Source organism: Pristis pectinata, chromosome 3 (genome assembly GCF_009764475.1).
Source record: "Pristis pectinata isolate sPriPec2 chromosome 3, sPriPec2.1.pri, whole genome shotgun sequence".
Classification (NCBI taxonomy): domain Eukaryota; kingdom Metazoa; phylum Chordata; class Chondrichthyes; order Rhinopristiformes; family Pristidae; genus Pristis; species Pristis pectinata.
The window spans coordinates 53151886-53176669 of record NC_067407.1 but is presented as its reverse complement, the minus strand read 5'-3'; the positions used below and the strand labels follow the sequence as shown (position 1 = coordinate 53176669).

General features: G+C 35.6%; 1 protein-coding gene across 1 annotated transcript in view; it reads left to right on the top strand.

Annotated features, from left to right (window-relative positions):
• Positions 1 to 24784, top strand: part of cdc73 (cell division cycle 73, Paf1/RNA polymerase II complex component, homolog (S. cerevisiae)) — a 229812-nt gene that overhangs the window by 197931 nt on the left and 7097 nt on the right. Inside the window, 3 exon segments of the mRNA XM_052011073.1 lie at positions 15531 to 15695; positions 19645 to 19745; positions 24031 to 24172. Of these exon segments, the coding sequence (XP_051867033.1) occupies positions 15531 to 15695; positions 19645 to 19745; positions 24031 to 24172 (408 nt within the window).

The window sequence follows — 24784 nt, the reverse complement described above, 5'->3', positions numbered from 1 at the left end:
TTTCATTATTCTGTCGGTATAGTTAGTGACAAAAACATTGATTCTTTTGTCACTGATTTGATTATAATTCAGGTTTTATCACATTGCAGTACAATGTGGCATGAATCTGAAGCAATGTATCAAAACTGCTTTAGAAGATGACATTTATAGAAGAATTATTGATCTCTTCCCCAGGGGAGAAAAATGTTTGCCTAAGATAATTATCCATCCAATTAATAACAAAAACAGAAAATGCTGGACAAATTCAATAGGTTAGGTAGCATCTGTGGAAAGAGGAATAATCAATGTTTCTGGTCGTCAACCTTTTTGTCTATGTTCTCACTCTCTAACTGCTTCCATTTACTCGTTGACCAGATAAACTTGTTTACAGTTTATTTCCATGGTCATCCTGGTTTTCCCTATTAAAGACATCCTCCCTACCCCACCCTTCCTGCGGCTTAATGAGTTTCTGTTCTCCTCTTCCTAGTTCTAATGCAGGGTCTTCGACCTGAAACATTAATTTTATTTTCCCTTCCCACAAGTGTGGTGTAACCAGCTGAATGTCTCCAGCATTTATCCTTGTACCAATATCTCATTCTCCACAGATCAGATCCCTAGTAGGCTGAAAAAATGAATATAATTTTTCTCAGTTACCACTGTATACTTTCTGAATAATTTTGAAGAATTATCTAAAAGTGTGTCCATTAGACAATCTGTTACTCGTCAAAGATCTTCATCAGTTCTTGTGTGTTATGATATAGGCCCAACATTTTTCATCAATTGAAGCTGTGATTTTGGAATTGTCTGAAAAATTATCCTGTTTTCCCTCAATCACAGCAGAAATTCCTTTTTAACCAGGAGTAAATATAATTTTCTGTATTTCTGTCTTTTCTTCAATTGTTCAAATATGCATTCAACCAGACTGGGAGAAAGCCTGAATAGCTTAACAAGTCCTAAGAAAATGTTGAACAGCATCTATTTATGTGTGCCCAATATAAAGGAGGAAGGACTTGGCCTGCTGGTGATAATTTTGCATATGCATTTGTGGTGCGTGACTTTTGGGAGCCCCTTAACAAATGTAGGCTTGAAGCCTACACCATTTTAATTCCTGGGTCTCCAGGCAAAAATAATGATTGATCAGGGTGTTTGGGGCACAAAGTGCTGGTAGATTTTTGGATGAAGATCCTGGCACTGAGAGAGGGGCAAGGCTGGGGCAGGGAGGCTGAAGAACTCCTTTCAGGCTTAATGCAATTTCAGGATTCCATGATTTGCAATATAATATTTATTATTATATTTATTAATATTATAATTTAATTAAAAAATAAATAACCATTTATTTTTTAAGCATCACCTTGGCCTCTTCTGGCTGTTTAAGTTGGGCAGGCCACATCACTACCGTGCTCCATACCAGACTCTTGAAGGTCTCATCAGTCACCTTCGAATTCACAAAACCAGAATGTAAGCCATCCTTGATCCTGAGATAGTGACTAAGAAGATGACAACAACTGTACAACTTTCTTCCAGGGTATAGACATTGGGTTTGTCCTTTTTCAGGGGATTTCTTAATCTGTGACTAGGTATGGAATCATGTTATGTCATTGGGCAATGACCTTTTCATGGAAAGCGGGTTCCTACCCGCCTCTGGTTGATAATTGACTGGGAAGTTGTCTTGGTTCTAAGGTAGGTTAGGATTGCAGAAACATGGCAGCCAAAGTGATGGGAAGGTCAATGCCGTAATCTTTGCTGAAAGCAAATTATGCTGCATTGGATGAGTTAACCCAAAAGAAGCTAAATAGTGAACTTTCCAACTGTTGAGAAGTATAAAATGTAACTGTATTTTAATGTACTTATACATTTGACTTTTAGAAGCATCAAATGTAGCAGATGGAACATTTAGTTTAATTCTTACCTTTACAAGCAATTATATTTTACTTATGCCAGAAAATTCTGGATAAGTAGTTAATTGTATACACAAGTAGCAAAAAATCATAACTAAGATGTTTTTTTAATCATTTTCTGTTAGTTAAAAGCATGGATTTTACTGCCTTTGGAGCAACACTAACTTAAAGGTGATATTTTGAACTTAATGTTAAATTGTGGCAATTATTCTGAGTTACTGCAGTCATTATTATAGTGAAAGATTTATGTTGACTGTTTTAGATATTTATGTAATCTGTCAGCATGGGTATTACATTGTTCTTTCAGGGTTTAAATTTAAATTGAGCCATGGCTGATACAGTGGCTGTGTCTGCCAGCTTTAATCTTCTGCATAAAGTGATAGGACCACTGCAGAAATCTGTCTGCAATCAGTGATATTTGCCCATTTCATCCAAAGAAAATGTAAGGATGGACAATGTAAGCCACAAAAAAAATTGGATTGGAGCATAATGCTCAATATTTTCTGAAGCCAAAGATTGTTTTGCTTTTAGCTAATCCACAGCAATGCTAACTTTGCTAATCCTTGCATTTGGTGGAAAAAAAACCCTTGATGTATTTCATCTTGATATTATCTATTAACATCTGCACAAGTATTTTTGTGCCTCACTGAAACTCCAAATAGAGTTTGCAGCAATGGGTCTAGGAATGTTAATAGACCACTGTTGCCTTAAAGCTACTTTTATACGTTTCACAGCATTTGTCACAAAAAAATGTTATTTGAGCTGAGATATTGGATTCCATCACATTGTTTGTATCAGCTCATATGGGAAGCAGTATGGATCAGTAGGTGACAAAATGGCATTGCTTAACAATGTACAGAAAATTTAACGGGCTCTTCTGTTTGAGTTTAACCTTGGTACTTTGACATCATTTTGCATTCAATGCAAGTTTTTGAACATTGCATGAAAAGTTGAATCATGTTGTTCCAGGAGCAACAATTGATGGTCGTTCCAAAAATAACCATTGCCTTAATGTTTTGCTGAAAGGGTTACCCATACATAAATCTATTTACCTTTATATCCATACCAAACCTCACATGGAGCCGACTCCTAATTCGCACACCAATTCCCAATCATTTCCCCCAAATCCTGATCAATCCCTGATCCTCAAACACATCAATTCCCAATTGCATTCAACTTGAGCCCCTCCTGTACTTCCCCACCCAATTCTCGATCACAACTCCACCCCCATCTTCTGAACATACCCTTCCCCTTCCTAAACCCTGCTCCTCAGCCCAGCCCCATCTCCTAAAAATATTCAAAGACTTAGCTTCCTCTCCCCTTAGAGAAGGAGAGTTACAAAGACTCATGGTCTTCCCAGGGAAAGAATTTCAACTAATCTCTTTCTGAAATGGGTAACCTTTTTTTTCCATACAATGACCTCGTGTTCTTAATTCTCCCAGAAGAAGAAACATCCTTCCTGTCAAGATCCCTCAGAATCTTGTAGGATTCAATCAAGTTGCTTTACATTCTTCTATATTCCAGCAGATACAAGCCTAGCCAGTCCAACCTTGTCTCATTAGGAATGTTACACCTCATCTGCCAGTCATCTTACACCTCTCCTCAGTCCACCAATCACCTCGGACACCTTTCTCACCTCTCCCCTTCTCTTTATGCTGGCCATTTCTCCTCACCACTCTCAGTCCTGATGCAGGGTTCAACCCGAAACATCAACAATTCCTTCTCCAGCTCCCCCCACCACAGATATTGCTTGACCTGATTTCCTCCAGCAGATTGTTGTTGATACTGCCTATAACTTTTTAATTAACCACATATAGTGAATCCACCTCTTGGAATGTTTCTTTCTCTTTGGGATGTATCTACTTTGTGTATTCTGACAGTTTACAGTTGAAAAATGTGCCATCCAGCTAGATCTGGTTTCTGTGTACAGCATTTCATATATATCCTGGTGCTAAAAATACTTTTATATGACTACTGTAAAGTCATGTTTGTAAGGCTTTAAGGAAAACCTGTGCAGTTTAATCTCAAATAAAGGTCACCAATGTTTATTTTTTGTCACTTAATACATGTCCAATGACCTTGTGTATCCTTAAGGCAGATATTCTGTGTAGATTGTGATGGAAGTGTCCCATCAAGATCTCCAACTCCAGTTGCTGGTTGTTCCTTCATAATTACGTAAATAGGTAATCAGATAGCTCAGTCTAGGAAAAGTTGACCGGAGCTTTGAATAACAGTGGCACCATGTCTATGTGAGCAAGTAACTCCTCGAAGGCCATGTATGCAAAACACTAAAGGAGGACACACTAATGTGTATTCTGTTGTTAAAGCTGTACAAAACAAGCAGTGGTGCTCCCCAGAGCTTTCCAAACACATCATATGACTTGTAGGATAATTATACTATGCTAGACATATCAGATGATTTACAATGATTTGTTTCCTATCAGTGGGCCTGTGAATTTATAGAAAAAGATACAAAGTAAGGATCAAAGTCCAGCACCCAAATTCTATGACAGCAGGTATTTTCATGTCTTTCCCCTTTTTGCTCCCTTCATAAAATTCTTTCTAGAGATCTAGGAAGAGTAGATTTTGATAAAGCAAATAAGGAAAAATTCTCTTTACTGGCAAGTAGGTTGATAACCAGAGCATAATTTCAGATAATCGGAAAATAACTATAGGAGAGAATTTTCACATATTGGAAAAGCAGTCATTAATATCTAGAATACACTGCCTCAAAGGTGATGGAAGCAGATTCAATGACAACTTTCAAATGGGGAGTACTTGAAAAGGAAAATATTTGCACAGTTATGGGGAGATAGCAAGGGAGGAAGATTAATTGGATCTCTTTCAAAGAACCAGGCATGATTTGTCAAATGGACGTTTGTGCTGAAAAAAATCCATGAACACATATCATTCTTGACCCAAATATCTGACTGAAAAGGTTTTGGTTCTTTTTACGTCTTTCATTATTTTTAAGCAAGTCATCCAAAGGTATCAAAGTATTTTTTGTTATTCTTGTTCAAGTATTGCATCGTTATCATACAAATACCTTTTGGAGTTAAAATTGCCACCTATGATCCAGATTTATAAAAGGCTCTGGTATAAGGTTCTGAGAAGAGTTATTTAAATGAGTGATTTTGTACCTTTTTCAGTTTCACTTACCCTAATATCTTAGTGGGTAAATTCATGTTGTGAAATTGGACACTGCTGACTTCTAGGTTCAGTTCCTGGTCCACGCTGAGTTACTTAATCTTGGGTTCTGCTGTTGGCATCAGTGATCCAAGGGTAGGAAAAGGTGAACTTGGGAGGAAGATAAAATCAACTGGGAAATCTGCAACCCTGTAAAACATCTCAGAGTTAGTCATGTACTAGCAGTGACAGAGATTGAGACTGCTGTTTATAAAATATAGCAGAAAATACTAGAAACACACAGGTCACACAGCACCTTTGAAGAAGGAGACAATTAATCTTTCAGTTGTGATGTCACTACTTACAGTATGTTGCAGGTTCATGTTTTTAAGTAAGATATTTATGTTGAAAGAAAATGTTGTCCAGAGGATGTTTGTGTCAGCATATGCTTTAAAATATTCTGTTATCTAGTTAATATCTGCTAATCTAAATCTTAAATCTGAATTTTAAAATTGTATTAAATTATATTGACTCTCCTGCTGCTTATAATCAATTGTTACACAAGATTATGTCATAAATGTACTATAGAACTTGGTATTATTAGTTCTTTACTTTCATTCGGAGTGTTACATAATCTTTACATAATCTTTGCTCCAGCAGTGTTGCTAAAGGATTTCAGTAGCAAGTATATTTTTAATTTTTTAAAAATATGTGAGTAATTAAGATTAGGATTTTTTTAAAGCAATTTGGGGTCTTTTTTTAGCATATGTAAACAGTTAAGTCATTTGCTAAAATATTTGAGATTTTATTTTTAAAACCAGGATTTGCAGAAAGTACAATTCCATTGCTCTGATGCAGAGTCTGAGGGACTTTCAGGTAGCACACATTTTCTTTGCTTCCTTGGCAAACACTTCACGCGTTGTATCAACAATGATTTATTTTCTGACATAAAATATGCTTTGCATTGGGATGTGTTAATTGAAGGCCACGCTGCTGCTTCACACCACAGCATGGATCATTCCCATTGCTATTGAAATATCTGGTGTTTGGCAAAGAATTTAATGAGAAAAAATTGTTGAGTGCATTTACCCAGTCTCATTGGTGCATAATTTGGGGCTTATTGCTTTGACCCTTCATGAGAAATGCACATTAGTATTGAAATGACCTGGGGTGAAAGTGTCTGTGGGTTGGTGCTACTACAATAATTATGAGATAAAAGGCACTTTTCACATTGTTAGTTTAAAGTTTTCTTCAGACCTGCATTGCAGAAGAGCTACAAAGGATAATTGTCTCGTGTTTTGTTCCGAAATCGTGAAAAGTGAATACTTAATGCAATCAATTTCTACATATAGAACTGAGATGTATTAAAGTCACACAGAGAGAATTGGCCTGGTAATATTCAACTTCAAAAGTTCATGAGCAGATTGATTTTTTCCCTCACCCCATTGCACCCAGTCATTCCTAGTCCTGCCTTTAGCTTAATTTTCCTTTTTATCAGCAGTAGGTTTCTTTGTTGTCCCACACCGACGATCACTGACATTCTAATTAACACAATAGGTCCATATTTTCTTATATAATCTATTTCTTTCAAAGAATTTACCTAAGGTTGGTTCCACATGAATGAAGATTATTGCTAAAGATGTACTTTTTAAACTGCTGTCATTTATAACTGGCAATTCCCAACGGCCTGCAGTTTTTCTGAGAAATGGTGGCAGTCCTCTTTGAAACTCATTGCCAACTTCCTCCAGTTTTGGAAAACCTGCTTACTTCAACTCTGCTAAATTAGACTACTTTAAACATTTCCACATTAATGATCCTAATGCAGAAGGATTATGTATTGAAACAAAATGCTATGCTCAAATTTATTGACAGCAAGCAAAAAGAAATTATGATGCATCCAAAGACAATTAATTTTATTTTTGATACATCTAACTAATTAGAGATGAACCTGGTGCCTATATTTTGGAACAGCACTGGCAGAACTATGCACCCATTTGAGAATTGTTTGAAAGTTAAATGCTCTGCTCTGTTGACTCATTGAACCAGAGACATTCCATTTTTAGGGGAAATTAATAAACATGCAAAACTGAGGAAGATATGTTGTGGGAATGTCAGTTTTGGGTTTGTGGAGCAGCATAGGTTAAATTGTCTTTTTCTGTGTTGTAAGTCACTGAAGATGTGAGAGAGAGAATCTGAACAACTGATTCAGTCCCGTTTTAGAGATTTCTATAAACTGCTTCGACTTCATTGTAGCATGGATTACTGAGAAAATAGTTTGGTTGGAACTTGTGACTTCCAGTTTGATCATTAGCTGTCTGATTGGCTGGATCTCAGGACCAGCCATTGTATGGTTGAGGAATTAATGTAACAAATGTAGATAGGATAAAATAACAAAACTTGACATATTGGAATAAGAGAAATCATTACACCATTCAAAAATGCACATGCATCGGTATTATAAAATTTAATATTTTGTAGTTGAAATATAAGTTATATAATACTTAATATAAGTATAGGTTGTGAAAATTGGTGCATTTGAAACCCTAAACCAATTTTGAAACATGTCTTTCTTTCTATTGTGGCTTTACTAGATTTTTAAAGTTGTCCATGAGTATTTATGGGTTTGATAATAAGCATTACTCTAACCCAATTCACACCAGTCAGGTCAGCGATACTACTTTGAAGTGAGTGTAATAATCACATAATTTTTCTATTGCAACTTCCAGGCACAAATAATAGGAAAAGATATGTAAAAGCATTTGTGGGTGTTAATCTAATTTGAGAAATAGCAAGCTGTCATATGCCATCTGTAATCGTAGTGAATAGCAAGGCATTTTAATCTGGCGGATATGTTATTTTGTTACCCACATTTTGGCTCCCTCTTCGTTTTCTCTGCAGCGGTTTCTGCTTAATATTTTTACTTAGGATATAGAAAGTCACTATCACCTAATGTAATTCCACCCAGCTCTTGGACTGTTTTTAACAAATGTTATGAGAAACATTTTAGATGAGGAAATCTATTCTTTGAAAATGCAGCTTTGCACTCACTGTACCCCATCAGAATGGGTAAGGTTTTCTTTTAACATCGAAGTCCAAAATTTCACCCACTACATTTTACAAGACTTTTTAACTTGTGGAGTGTTAGTCCTGCACTTTGATGAACAGGAACGTACCTCCACCCCCAAGTGAACATAGCTACAATACAATGACAATTCAGAAGTCTGGATTGATGCTGCAGAGGTGTGAACCCAAATCCTGCATGGCAGTGAGCATTTTAACTTCAGTTAATTAAATGAATTCTGTAATTAAAAAGCTTATATTAATAAAGGTGACCGCAAAACTTCTGGGTTGTTGTTTTAAACCCCAACTTTTTCATTAAGATCCTTTAGGGAAGGAGACCTGACAACCTAACTTGGTCTGGCATTCAGAGACACAGCAATACACTTAGTTCTAGGGGTGAGCAATAAACGTTGGTCTCGCATTCCGCAAATGAATAAATATATTATCTGCAGGAACTGTGCTGTAGTTCATGAGCATCATGAGTTTCAAATACCAATCAAATCATGTGGCAGAAAGTGAAAGTTAACACTTTCCAGGTAAGAAGATTCAGTCAGTAGGCTACTGCAAAATACAGAACTAAAGTAAATTATATTGCTTATTTTTTGGAAGTGGGAGAGATTTACCTGGTGAGGAACAGGAATGGAGCTTGGCTTATGGGAGACTTCATCAGGCACAATCAGCTAACCTGAAATACAAGATAGTGTGTTACGTGCTCGAGGAACTGCCAAACAGTATGCTCTTAGCTCAGCCTGAATCTTGCATTTTATACTGTGCCAGTATGAATTTTTATTATCTCCTTTCTTGCAAATGTTTTGAATGAACCTGAGGATTTGTCCTTTGACCAATTTTAGATACAGACCACATGGACTCATTTCATTTATAGCACCTACACATGACATAGAAAGCCTCTGATCAGTCAAATCTCAAATTAGGCTTCACCTGTAAAGATGGATTGCCTGTTTACTAAACTACCTAACCTATCCATACCTTTTGTCAGCCAATAATTTAAGACTTTACGATCAATTTGATGCCTGTGAGCTTAATAGTAAATATATTAACTCGTGATGTTTGGTACATAAAACCATTTACATCACACAAATGTTTTATGTGCCCATTACAAGGGAAGAATTGCTATTTAAAAACAGAAAAGGTGAAACAACAGGAAAAACAGTGTATGAAATCACACAAAGAAAATCTTGTTTGTTCATGATATTTTTTTTAAAACTTTTTTTTTCCTCTGGTATGCAGTACAAATAATTCCTTAAGGAACAAGGGAGAAACAATCTTAGCATAACGTATAATGGAGTGATAGTTTATATTAAATGCAATGATTTGTTTCTTTTTTCCATTTTAATAATTTCTTTTATTAATAGGTCTTATTATTTATGAACCATGTTATTGGAAGCTAGTAGTTAAGTTGTATTGTCCATTTCTGGAAAAAAATCAGCAGAATTTTCCTGAATATGGAATCTGATTCATGGTGCAAAAGATCTTTTCAACACACAGCAACTGAGTTAAAAACAATCTAATTTCATTTAGTGTGTTTAGAAAAATAAACTAACATCTTCAGAGTAGGGATGACTGAGTTTTTCTGGTCAGAGACAGCCATGAGCAAACGTTTGTTGCTAGAAGTCTAATTGCTAGCTGGCTTGCAGTTTAAAAGCAACTGATCCTGCCCTTTCAGGAGTTGTGATGCACTGAACGTTGCTACTTAACATGCCTACTCTTAAACACGCAGGCATCAAATTGGTAGTAAGATCTTAAATTATTGCCTGACATAGACCTGTTGGATGGGATAGTGAGTTTAGTACACAAGCATTCCAAGTTTAGAGCCAAAGCTGGATTTGAATTAGCCCTGCTAACTTCCTGACTGTCCCAAATCTTTTTATAGATAATTCGTATTCCTTAAAGTAGGGGCATGTATAATCAAGGCAGCACAATATCTATTTCTTGTTCACATAACAAAACATTTGGAACTGCCAAAATATGACATACTCTGAAATGGGATATGCTTCAAAAATAATTTCACACATTTGTACTAGTGATAAGGATTTTAAAAGGGTGCCCATGACCTCATTAAAAATTAGAAACCTTTGTCATCTTTCAGCTTTCATAAATCCTTTGGAGAACATAGGCAACACCAATTACAGTCAGTTATGAATTCTCTTATTTGCACTTACAAATCTGCTGTCATTAAATGTTTACAACAATCATATATTTGATCAGATTTTTTATCCTTAAATTATAGTCAGTATACCTAATACAATTAAGAATTTAATGTCATGTATCTTAATAATTCCTTAAACTGACTTTTTATGCCTCTGAAAATATACTGAAGCTTCTTGAAAAAGGGACTCTGTTTCCTCACTAATTATCCCACCCTTACCTTGTGTCCTGAAGCCTGCATTATGGTTTCACAGGCACAGCATCCATGTGCGCCCAACTCAAGAATTTCTGTTTATGAATGGGCCATTGCCAGGTTATTAACCTGAGAATCAAAGAATAAAGGGGAGCATTACATCCAGGCTTGATACTGAAAATTTTAAGGATCGTTGGATAGCAAGGAAATTCCATGTCTGCTTATTTTCATTTTCCTCTAGAGAAATTTACCCAGAAATCTGACAACTTTAGTCTACGCAGCAAGGTAAATGGAAAACTTGTATTTAAAACTGGCAGTTCATGAATTTGAACAAGAACTCTGGTGATCTGGCCCAGTCCTTGCTTACACTTTTGGTGAGCTTTAAAGTTTCTTTTATTCCTGAACTACAAGAATAAAAGCCTTGGATAAACATCAAATTTCTCTGTATCTTACTGCTTACATGTAGCAGGCTTGTAGTATTAGGGCTATTACCTGGGGAGGACAAACACCAACATGGATTGTGACTTACTGTCTACCTGATTTTTTTTTCTTGATGATATTGATTTGATTAATAATTTTGAAAATGGAAAATGTTCCATTAGTAATCATTTTAGCTTCTGTTGTTCTACACCAGTTATCGAGATATTTTTCTAATTCAGCCACCTGAATCGTTAAATAAGATAACTGACAAAATTATTTTTGATGGGATATGTCAATATACTTATCTCCTTCAAAACTGACAGTGTGAACTTTTATTAGAGTTTGACACGCATTAGATCTATGGTGTGCTATATTTAATGTTCCTTCAGAGTTATTTGTTAATATTATTCAATATGCCACATATTCTTTCAAACAATCCTCATGACATATCTAAGTTTGAATGCATTTTTCTCTACTTACTGTTATCTTGAAACTGTAAGCCAAGTTGGCTTTTTCTCAGAATGAGTAAACAAATAGCAGCTAATGGTTCAACATATTAGCTCTAAAGTAATTTACAAACATGGACTTTTGGTATTATTATGAGAAGGATTATTTTACTTGATGAATCATGTATCATTTCAATATATCTATGAATTGTGAATTATGCTAAAAAAAATTTAATATAAAATGTTTATTAATAAAGTTTGGTAAATGGAACAAATTTGTAAATTTACATGTATGCTCTTTTGGAGCCAGAGTATCATTGTTAAGATGTTAGCTCTGTTCATTTCAGCACTTCATAAGACAGTTAGGTTGCAGCTGGGGGCTAATTGCTACATTAGCACCATCTATTAGTTCAGTGAGGACAGTTATTGACTGTGCAACCAAAGTTGGTATTGATCATTTTGCCTTTCCAGCCGCAGAGTGCCTGAAATTAATTAAATGGATTGTAGTGCAATGCCCAAAAATGGCACAAAGATAGCAAGGGACTCCTCATATCTTTTTTTAGAGGGTACAGTTTCAAGACAGAGATGAGGAGAAGTTTCTTTACCCAGAGGGTGGTGAAATTGTGGAACTCCTTGCCACGCACAGCAGTGGAGGCCAGATCAGTGGGGGTGTTCAAGGAGGAGATAGACAGATATCTAAATAGTCAGGGTATCAAGGGATATGGGGATAAGGCTGGCAAATGGGATTAGAATAGTTTTTTTTTTCTCTCTCTTTTTTTCCCACCCCCATTTCTTTTTCCCTTTTCCTTGGAGCAGACTCGATGGGCCGAATGGCCTGCTTCTGCTCCCTTATCTTGTGATCTTGTGATCTTGTGAAAAACTCATTTGCGATCCTTTTTATTTATTTGAGTACATTGGGTTTTAAAACATTGAGATGTAGCCTGGTCCCATAGTAATCAGGATAGATATCTTTTAGATTATGATTCTCGTGACTGTTGAGAGCTCAGAAGCTTCTTTGGATGCCATCCATAGACCCTGCCATTGCCTTTGCACAGTACTTTGAGGACTTTAGTATATTCAAGGATGTGTCACTTAAAGATATTGTCTAGCTATTTAAAGACATTCTCTGTTTGGAATGCAGGGTCATAGTTCCACTTTGAGCCCGGTTGAGATTTAAAATTGCAATCTAAAGTTGGTTTTAAGTAATAAGGTGTAATTTTATTTTCTTAATTCATGCAAATGATATGTAATTAAAATTAAAAATTGTTCTTACTTCCTTTCTCTTCCTCAAAAATAGTAATTGACCTGATTTCTTCTCAGCCCTTTCATTGTTTCAGTTTATTGTTTTGCAAGTTCTTTATTAACAGATGAATATAAGTATGTGCGTGCTATTAAATAACGATATATAAAACCTATGAGTAATTGTATCTTGCTGTGAAATGCCAAGGCTGAGTGTTTGTAAATTGTTTCAGTTAAAAGGGACTTGGTCAGCAGCATAAAGTCTAATGCTCACTATTAGTGAGTTATGACTGCTGTAGATTCTGTGAGTTACACCTTTTTTTGAGGCTGGCTACAATGTAGAAAATCCTGTATGCCATGATAAAGTGTCCTCTGAACAATTACATCCCAACTGCAATTGTATTCAAAATTTAAGTGCCAACACAATTGTAATGAGAACATGCAATGACTCAAGTTGGAATTAACTTCACAAATTCTGTTACTGTAATCCACTGTATTACAGGTATGAGTAGTTTGTGTCTCTGAGACCTGAAGGAATTTTTATGTTCTTCTAGTCATAACTGATGTATACTTCTTGCTGTGCTATAAGGGGTCAAATTTAAAATAGTTGCTGCTCTAATTGTTTCACATTTAACATTGAAAAATACCCAAATACATCATCAGAATTATTATTTGGGGGGTGTGCAGGTTTTGAATCTATCTGTTCATTATGGAAATGTGAGTTTATAAATGGCTATCTGTTTCATCTATGGATCTTTAGTAATGGAAGGAAGTTTCTGCCTGATCAGTGGGTATTATTTCCACTGTCAACCTAATTGTAAGCTTCATGTTGAGTTCCTAAGACTCAACGGCTCACCATTTAAATCTCACCATATGAAATCCCAAATGGTGAGCTGCTGACAGTGTTAATAGAATTTGCTGATTAGTGATGGTAATAGTTTGATATCAGCATCTAGAATAAAATTTTAGTCTTGGTAATAGTAACCATGAAACCATTGGATTCTTGTGGAAACACATCTGGTTCATTAATTAACTTTCTTACATTCCAATCCATCCTCCCTTCGTCCATCATGATTTATAATTTGGTATTTCTGCCACCATTAATTCCTTATTAGATTGAACAAAGTTTTCATATCTTAAATTTAGGCTAACCTATTTCAAATATCTTGGCCCTTTTCATCTTTTTGCTGAACTTTTCTGCAAATTATAAATATGTATAAAAATGAGATATTCAGAGGCTTAAGTAAGTAGACATAGCAAATTGTGCTTATTGCAAGTAAATGAAAGCCATATACAAAAGAAGTAGATAATGTCATCAAAGACAGTGCATCATCAAAAATCTTTGTTACTTGACCAATTGTTCATTATTGCAATAAATGCCAGGTTACAAGAATGTATAAAATAATGCAGGTCATAAATGGATCATATGTTCTTGTAATCATGTGCCTTATTAGATGTTGGTTTTACTACATGTAAAGATGAAGCCAAGAATGATTCTGGAAACTTATTGAAAGAAATATTAATTCTGCCTTTGTTGAAAAAAAATAAGGTTATAAAGGAAAGAGTTGGATCTTGATGTAAGAGACTTCTATGTGACCTAGAAATAAAGTTAGGCAATCAGCCCTCACTGTTATAATAGAGGAAACCTGACAGCAAGTGAAACCTGAATACACATCTGTGTAGTCAGCACTTGCCTTCATTGATTCTTTGCCACCCCATGCAATGTGTGGTTTCGTACTTCTCTGCTGTATAATTTTCAAAAACCCCGTTTGGTTTTGCCATACAAGGTGTGAATTACTACTTAACTATCTCTCTGGCCATTAATGTGTAGATTCTCAATCTTAAATTCTCAAGTTCCAGGTTCAAATGTTTCTTTTGTTTTAGCCTTCCTTATTTTTTCATGCTTTATACAGTGATCAAAAATGTTAGTTACAAATTGTGCATTTTCCTCCTTAGTTTGCTGTCAGAGAATCTTTAAGTGTGATTGGATGTCACTAAATGCCTGATAGATGTCAGGAAACTTGAAAATTTGCCTCAGCAATTGCTAGATCTCTGCAAACAGATTTCTTTTACATTAGCAAAAAGGGGAGTTGATTCACTGCTGGTCACTAAGTAAGGGCCAATAAAATGATTTTGTTGGAATCCATTTATATGACTGTGGCATAACTTGAGACAGAGTCTCTTCATCACTTACAGAATACACCTTCATGTGGTCCAATGCATGCTAACTTAGCTCAAGCATTCAGGGAATGATGCACTGATCTTAAATTCAGTTTAGATTGATCAGGGTGAAAAATTTTCCATATAGATGCAGCAGTGCAATCAACCATTTCTTTTCGACAGCATTTTTCTGTCCTTCTGATGTAAAAAAAAATTTGCATACACCTTGACCTCTCATCTTTAATGTTACAAATTTTGTTTTCTTGTCAAATTGTCCATATCTAACACCTTACTATCAATGAATGAAATTGATTGGCTAAAATGCCTCAAATAAAAATAAGCAAAATTTATTCACCTCCTCTGCACACCCCACCCTCTCCATTGCTAATACATTACTTTTGAAATGTAACTACTGTTCCTTTGTGGATAAGCACAGCTCCCAATTTGTGCATCGCAAAGTACATCAATTGGACATCAATTTTTATTTTTAAGTTCTGTTTTGATAGTATTGGTTTAGTGCTGAATATCGGTTTGACAACCAGGAGAATTTCTTTTTTTAGTAAGTGCTGTGACTTTTGAAATCACTTGAGCAGAGGCACAGGGCCTTAATTTAACATCTGATTTGCATCTTCCATAACATTTCATCCGTCATACAGTAAAGTAGCCACGTCCTAGAAAAGACCATGAACCCATCACCCTTTGACCTGGTAAAAAAAATTCTGTACAAGTGCACTTGATGTTAACAGTAGTGAACTAACTTTGTGTTTCCTCACAGCTTGTTTGAGAAGTATGCTGAGGTTTCATGAAAAAAAAATCCTTATGATCTGCCATATTTCTTACCAGGTTTTTCCCATCAGAAGAGAAGAAAAAAGCAAGGGTGCCAGCGGGGAAAATGAAATTCTGATCCAATCGGCGAAAGGACCAGGTACAGCCAGGAGGAACCGCCATCAGTGTAACAGTGCCTTATCGAGTGATAGACCAACCTCTTAAACTTCTGCCGCAAGACTGGTACATATTTTATTTACTTATTTAAACTAGTCCTGTGTTTATTGGGCTTAAAACATGATTTTTCAGTTAACTGTTTCAGTGTCACTGTCAGTGGTAGTATTTCATGTTAATGTTTGAACAGATCACAGTCACTGTTCTTAGTGAGGACTGAATAACAAGATATGGAATAACAAGTTGATTTTAAAAAGTTAAAGATGTAGTGCTCATAAACTGCTATTTTAAAATATTGAACTCCAACTTAGTGTTACCTTGATTTTGTTGCACAGGTGTTTGTTTCTCAAAGTAGCAACCTTTTATACATTATTCTGAGAAATGTTAAAATGATTTTTATTGTCAGCGTGTCTGAAAATCTACTAAGAATTCCTATTAATAAACAGGAAAAATACAGGCACCACAGTGATCATATTTTGTGGGGACGAGCTTTTTATTTTCCTCTGCACAGCATGTGTTACCTATAGACTGACATGGAACCTACTTCCTCTGATTTTACAATTCTTAGGAGTTAAGCAAAGACATCTAGTGTGTGCATTATGAGCTTCACTCCACATCTCCCCACAGCAATATTACTAAAATGTGAAGTCATATTGTTCAGTTGCCATTTCCATTACTGTGCCCAACACCAATATAATGTATCTATCAACAAAGAATATTGGACTCTCTTCCAGTAGACTGGGAGGGTGTGTGTAACTTTAATGCCCTTTTGGAAATTGGATACTAACAGATTAGTACAGCTCAGACCCAGCTCAAATAAAACAGAAAATGCTGAATACGCTCAGCGCATCAGGTAGTATCTATGAAGAAAGAAACAGAATTAACATTTCATCAGAACATTGACCTGAAATGTTAACATTATTTAGGAAATATTATATTAATAATAACATTTACATTAAGGTCAAGTAAGGTCGCTGAGTGACAGCAATTTCCATTAACATTTGAGCAGTGGGTCCCGATTATTTTTTGTAAACAGAATGGTGTTCATGCACTATTTTAAAATGCAGCCCTCCAATCTTCCTGTCTTGAGATGCCAGTTTATTTTGACCATTAGGACCTGTGCACAGCAAGTGAAAAAGAGAAGTTAGTGATGAAAGATCTTAGATGATGGAAGGGGATGATAATCAGTTACTATCCAATTTTTTTTTCTTTGTTTCAGATACTGCAGGGCCAATAACCACCCTTTTATGTTTAGTAATATACTCTTAAAATATGTACAGAGCATGATAATACTGCTGTTTTAATGTTTATTTTAAAAATAAATATTTTCATTGGTAAAAGATGCTATCCTATCTTTCCTTATTGGGTGAGGAATTTAGGGATGAGCACCATTTTTTTAAAAGTTTCTCCAAGGAATTTTCACATGGTTCCTATCATTGGGAAACATCTGTGCATGTTGGTAGATGTTTCAAAGCATCAAAGTTTGTCATGTAAACTTTATCGGGTTTACAAGTTGTTTGTGTATTAGTATACACCTAGCTCCGTATCTTGTAAAAGGAACTGAACAGCCATACCTTTGATGGAGTTATGATGATGCTTAATAGCACCATCCTCAGAAAAGCTTGTCTGGCTATAACAGCTGTTTTATTTATTCATTTTGTACATTTTTAATTGTGTTCCTCAAAATTAAAATTTTATTTCTGATCGTACATTTTAATTTGGGTTGTACATTTTATGACATCAAAGACATAAATTAAGCTAAGTCTAAAATTCAGTCCAAAATAGTCTATAGTTAAAATTATGACCTTGCTATGAAGCTTTATTTTGACAAGATCCCTTTCATACATTACTTCTGAATTGGAATACTCTGATAACTCAACAGAAGATGTTACCTAGTCTTCTCATAAATGGCAATGTACAGTTCACATCATTTTGCAACACGTGAAAGAAGCATGACTGTTGGGGGAGAATGGAAGAGAAAATCTAAAGAATGCAAACAACATGAGGGCAGATGTAAAGCATTCAAGGAGTTTTGGAATATATTGGGGCAGTGTAGTTAACTTCTGAGAGCATACTGAAAGTTATGTTTATTGTTTATCTGCCTTTTAACAGCAATAATGTGCAAATAAATATTTCAATCCACCTTAATTCACCCAGTTCTCAGTTCAACCAATTTTATTGCTTTCAGGTACAGAGAAATGTCTCGTGTTTTGGCAATTTTCCCTTAAAATTTTGCCCAGTAATCTTTTGAGTAATGCTGTACATTACACTTGAAGATTTTTTTCTCCTTTTGACTTGGATTTTTGGGAGCAATTTGTTATTTAACATCCAATTATTGTGGCATTTGCTAAATAAACAGTAGGTCAGAGGCACAGTTAATCCTTCTCCACTCACTATTCCCTGAAGTGACCTATGTTCTTTGCCTAGAGCTCTCATTTTAAGAACTGCTTTTGCAAGAAGTCCCAAATGCAGGAAGTTATTTATTTCAGCTTGCCAGCAAAAGGCCAGCATCGATCTGTGTCACTGATCTTGAGTCTAAAGTGAGCTTTACTTTCTAACAGCTTGCCTTGAAATGTTTAAACTGCTGGGGAGCGAAACAGGCATAGCAATCACAATATAAAACGTGGTTAAGTATATTTTAAAGGTATGCATTGATATAGAGTCCTTTAACTCAGTCTTAAGAATTCGGTACATAGAGGAAGTAGGAAAAAATTTTGCAAGTGCCTTTTCATAAGTTATTAGGGCTTTAACCCATGTTGGCATTAGTGTGTTAGATTTTGGTCAAAGACAGATGTAACTAATAGTTCTGTTTGATTGTGCTGAACAGGAGCCATTTTTGCGCAAATGTTGCACAACTTAATTAACATGTCAAAAGACTTGCGTGTTGTATGTACTTCATAATTGGTTTAACAACCTTGTTATTTGTCATATCTGATTGATACATTTCGAGTTGCCAATTTATCTTAACTTATAACTTTGCCTTGTCCATTCTTTAACTTTTCATTACTATATATTACTCAATCCAGACCTTCACTTTAATACTCGTCATTTCAAGACTACCACCACTATCCTCTGCAAAGCATTTTACCCCTTTATTCCTGCACCATCTCACAGTTGTATTTCACAATTGTAATTCAACCTGATGTGAACCTGCCTGCTCTAAGATCAAATCTTGTATGTGAAGCAGTGTGCCTTAAATTTCTGGCTCATGACACTCTGCTCTGACGTAAAAATGAAATGAGATCCACAAACATTAACTTCTGTGGATTTTGTTATAATATCTACATACAAAATATACTGTACAAATTGTATCAGTTAAGTGTAATCTACAAAAAATCCCCTTACATTTAAATTAAAAAGGACATTTTGCAAGCAGGCTTCAGTTTATTTCATCAAATACTTCATTTTTTGCTTTAACCTTATTGAATCTTTCTTTAATGTTCATTTCTTTGTCCTACACAATAATTTCCTGAATCTCTTAAACATCTAAAATACAACAGCACGATATTCTCCAGTACTGCATATTTACTTCTTCCTAAAGAGTAACTTGAGAAAATAATGCAAAGTATATGCGTAAAATAGCATTGATGCACCCACAATAATCTTTAAAATGCATTTATCATTCATCATTAAGTGGTGCCCTGATTATGTTGTCTGGGGATTAAAAGAGCAAATCCTCTGACCCACTTTGAGCAAAGCTACAAGAGAGCTGTCAATAAAATAAAATTGATATCAAATGCTGAACTACGTGAACAGTGGCTGATTTATGTTTTTGGTTTAATTTTGTGATTTTAAAGATAAAGAGAAACTGCAGACTTAATTTAAATTTTGGAAACCAAGCTACAGCAGAGGAAAAAATAAAGATGAAAGCTCAGAAGTAATCAAAAGAAGAAGTCACTTTGTAGAAATTGTAGTATTTAAAATATTAGTCTTCTCTGTTCCTTCAAGAGTTAAAAGCAATTTTCCTTAATACAACAAAAGAAATTTCATTGCCTCTTGTTTTTCATTTTTCTTTCAGGGATCGTGTTGTGGCAGTTTTCGTACAAGGAGCTGCCTGGCAGTTCAAAGGATGGCCGTGGTTATTACCTGATGGATCACCTGTGGATATCTTTGCAAAAAGTAATATTTCTACATTTATATGATTACATAAACTGTAGCCGGTATAGATCACCTGGCCCTCCAGCCTGACTTGTCTATCTACAGTACACTTCCCTGCTCTATGATCCCTTGACTCCCCAAAGTTCAAAAACCTGTTTATCACCGTTTTTGAATAAACCAACTGACTTTGCATGCACAACCTTTGAAGATAAATAATTTCAAAGATTTATGACTTCTGGGCAAAGAAACTTCTCCTCATCTTGGTCTTGAATTGTCGATCCCTATCCTGAGATGATGATTCCTAAAGTTCAAGACTCTCCAGTTAGGGCAACGTTCTCTGACCAACAAAAAAAGGCAGTTAAAGGTTTCAATGAGGTTTCATTCCCTATTCCTCTCACTCCACTGTTCAAAACTTCAGAGACTACAGACCCATTGCACTTAAATTTTTCACATGTAAAGTCCTCTGCTGCCAATGATCGGCCTCATGAATCATTGCATCCCCTCTGAGTAGGAAGACCAAAACTATTCTTGGAACTCCAAATGTAATCTTTCCATAATCTTGTATAGTTGCAACAAGAGTTCCTTAATCATATTCCAACATCTTTGCAATAAAGGTACTAATGTATTCCCACTAATTTGCTGTACATACATGTTAATTCTGTGCATTTGTACACCAGGATACCAGGTTTTTTTTATATGCATTCTTCTCATCGGTTCTACCAAATCGTATAATCTCACCACATTATACCCCATCTGTCATTTTCTTGATGAGGTAGATGGATATAAGCAGATTAAGTTCATGTCTTACATTCTCAACTGACTTTATATTCTAGCTCTCTTGGTCTGTTCATCTAAAATATTGTTTCAGATTATACACAGCTAAAGCCTAACGTGATCTTTAATAGCACTTGCAATTTACAACCTAGCCACCCATAAATAACCCGTTTATTTCTACTGTTTGCTAATCAGTCTTCATTCCAAAATTGTTAGCCCCAATTCTCATAATCTCTAATATCATTTAACACCTCTTATCTGAGATACTTTTAAAAATGCAAATATACACCATCCTTTGGTTTTCGCTTTCCTGCACTGCTAATTGTTCACTCAGAAACTTCATTAAATTTTCAAACAGGCTTTCCTCTTCAACAAACCTTCTCATTGCTATTTTCAGCAGTGTGTCTGCAGTAAAAAAATTTTTTGAGGTAACTTCTGATGAATCCAGGTCAGGCCCATGTTGAGCTCTTTTCTAATAATCCTCATTGTTCATTTGTATTACAGAATGCTGCTTAACACTTTATTTAAAATGCTCGTTGTAGTAACTATTTAGAAACAGAAGTCAGCCATTCATCCCTTGACCCTACTCTATTATTTGATAATATCATAGCCTTGGCTGTACTTTGGCTAAACTTATCTGTCTTTATTCTATCCCCTTAATACCCTTGCCAAACAAAACTTTTATCAGTAATTGAAAAGCTAAAAACTGCAGGTGCTTGAAAAGTTTTATGAAAGATCATCAATCTGAACTGTTAACTCCCTTTTGGTCCCACATATGCTGCCAGATCTAGGTATTTATAGCATTTTCTGTTTTTAAAACTCTATCAGTCTCAGTTCTAACTTTTTAATTGACCCAGGATCTTTTGGATCACTTTCCCAGGACCCCTTCTGGACTCTGGTTACTCTGTATCTACCATGTCAAATCCTTAAATCATTTTACGTAAGTCCCAAGGTGGCCAAGTCTTGTTAAATGTTGTGTTTTCTGCCTGTTTCAGGTTGCATTTGCATTAGATTTATAGCAAGGGGCAAGGTGACTTCAACTTTACACTCAACACTGAACTTGCAGTGTAAATCTAGAGAGAGTAAGGTTAAGAATTGCTGATGTTTCATCATGCCATAGGATATGAAGCAGTACCTAATTCCTTATTCCATATTGGTCAATTAAACTTTGGTTTTAAGAATATAAGTTACAACATTTTAATGTACTAGAACAGATCAGAAGTTACCTACCCACAAGTTTCAAATTGGGAGAGTGCTGGAATCGCTCACAACTCACCTGGTTGAATGCAGTTTAACAATGCTCTTAAGCTCAGCCAGAGCATTTTGCTTGCTTGTTCATACAGAATCACAAAATGGTTACAGCACTAAGTAAAGTAATTTGGGCTATTGAATCCTCAGCAGCTCAATACAAAAGCAAACCTGCTAGTGCCAGTCCCCAAACCAGTGGAAATAATTCCGCTTCAGATACTTAACAGGTTCCTTTTCGAGTGCGACAATTGGTTCTGCTTCTGTTATTATTCGCAGTGCATTCCACACCCTAATCATGCACAACTTTTTTCCTCTCTTACTTTGGTTCTCTTGCCATTGCAAAGATATTAATTGTTGGATGTTCTAAGTTTTCCCTCACTCCAGATGCTTTACCAACATGTTAACATATTTATTTCCTATCACTCTGTTGTGCAGCATGTTAATGCAAAAATATCTTACCTGTGACTTTAGAGACATATGTGAACTCAAGTTCTATCAATCTGTCACTTGGAACTCGAGCTGTTGCAGTTTTTGGTGTTTAATCTCTTAATCACTGCTGTGTCCGGTTTGATTTTTGGGAGAATTAAAGAACTCTCTTTGATCCAGTTGCCTGAAGTTTGTGAACATGAATCAGAGCATCATGATGTATTATTATTGAATAATATATGCAAATTATTAACAACATGAATTTGAAGAATAAGCAATGAATCCAAACCACCTATTCAAACCATTAAAAAAAATGAATTCCCCACCAAGCCGTGAAAGATTCTGTATCATTTTAAAACCAGCTTTAAAGATTAAAGAAGTAATTTTTTATATATTTGAAAAAGCAGTAATGTACAAAATGAATTATCTGAGATTTAATGAAGTGTTTGTGCATTTTTCTTGGAACATTTAATTTTATTAATCTTTACTTGAAGCAAAAGTCAGTCCCCATGCCCTGCAAAAAGTTTGAAGCTGCATTTCATCATTAGTATGCAAGGACAGATTATTTCCTGTAAATATGTAAATGTGCATATTATGATAGTTAATACAGGATTTCAAGGTCAAGAATGCAATTTTATTTGAAATATGTCCCAGGGCATTTGCTGTAACCTGTTTAGAGTACAGTGCAAAAATGCGCACACAATAATAATTATGTGAGGCACTGTCATATATTTGGTTTGCAGTTCCCAGTCCAAATATTTTGACCTTCTCCAAATTAATTGTGGGAAATCTCAAGTTACATTTATTGTAAATTTGCTTTTCAATAATATGTAAGATTACTGGATGAAGTGGAAAAGATCAAGAACTAGTAATGAACTTATTTCAGTGTTGAATTTACATGCTAAAAATATCCCTCTGAGCCAATATGCGGTTTTGTTGTACTACTGAGGTAGCTAAGATTTTGTGATATCCAAGCTCCAACTCAAATATGTCTCACTGACATATTTAATTACATGAATTGTCTAACAGCCAGCAGGAAGATATCATGAATATTTTCAGGACTGAGCTTGACCAAATAATTTTTAAGCTACTAAAATCTTAATTGAGTTGTGATGAGCATTGTAAGTTGAGATAGTTACTGTATCACTGCAGTTCATTATTTATTGGTTTATGCAGTTATTAATTATATATTTTAGTCAGATTTTCAGTGCTGATATGAAAGAAATCTCCATAGCTCCCAGGCCATATGGTACATTACTTATTTAATAGGTACATGAGTAGTCCATTCAGCTCCTTGTGCCTCTTCCTTTACTCAGTAAGTCATAGTTAATCCATACTTAGGTTCCATTCACCCATCTTTTCTTAACATCCTTTAATATCTTTCTCTAACAAAAATCTGTCTTGACTTGGAATATTTTCAGTTGAGCCCTTAGCTGTGACTTGATCTGATGCCAATGATTTAACTAGGAATTTGCACATGTTACCTACCATCAGGGTTTTTGGATTCATGGTGACTTGAGGCAGTTTGGTTATAGATCGGATTAGCTGGAAAGATGATGCATCAAATTTATGGGGGTATAATGAAGGGAATTGTATTTTAAAATCAAATTGTGGGTTCTGTGTAGTGTAACCTTCCTGAAGTTTAAAGAAGTAACATATGTGAGTTTCAGCTACTTTCATCTAATGTATACAAGGAGCATGTTGGTTGCATTCTTGCCTCTGGGGGGGGGGGGGGGGAAATCTCTTTAGCATGCCCCTAGGTGTAGTAAGTGTTAAATAAATTCAAAGTATCTTGCTTTAAGTCTGATACTGTTCTGTTCCACGTTGATTAATGGCTGGATCGGCCACTCATTCCCAGTTAAGGCATTCCATCTCAAGTATGATGAGATGCGTCTGGATCCAAATGTTCAGAAGTGGGATGTGACTGTTCTGGAATTGAGCCACCACAAGCGCCACCTTGACAGAGCTGTTTTGCTACGTTTCTGGGAGACTTTGGACAGGTAAGTGCCAGATAAATTATAACTGCCGTGTTGGACATACACATTTGTGAGAATGAGTGTATTACAGTTTGATTGAAACTCATCGTTATAGACAGATCAAATTCAGGCAGAAAACTCAAATTTATATAGCAGGCTTGACGTTTGGAATTTGCACTGCGAACGCATGTAGTCCAGTTTTCCTCTGAATGCTACAATTATGGTGGGTTAGAGAAAAATGGGCTTTAAACGTTACAGTTTCAGATCCATCCCATAAACTGCATCTGAATTTGCTTCTTGAAAATGCAGTGGTTACTTTTTAAATACAGCATCCATTCCTGCAACTACAAAATGGGTGTAAGATTTGCACTGGACCACGTTCACCAGGAAGTGACAATGAAATCTGCACTCTTTCAACAAGGGCAACAGTGTGACCACTCCCAGTTTCCTTGAACTGTTTCCCAATGTATAGCTAGAATATAAAGAAATGTTCCCTTATTGGCAAACAGTTGAACTCTGGGTGGTTTCTGTGGTTTGCTTGGAGATATAGTTAGCTGAGGTGGCTCTCACACCACATTGTAGGATGGGTTGGATCAGGGGTCCCAGGCCCATGTACAAATCAACTGCCAAAGGCCT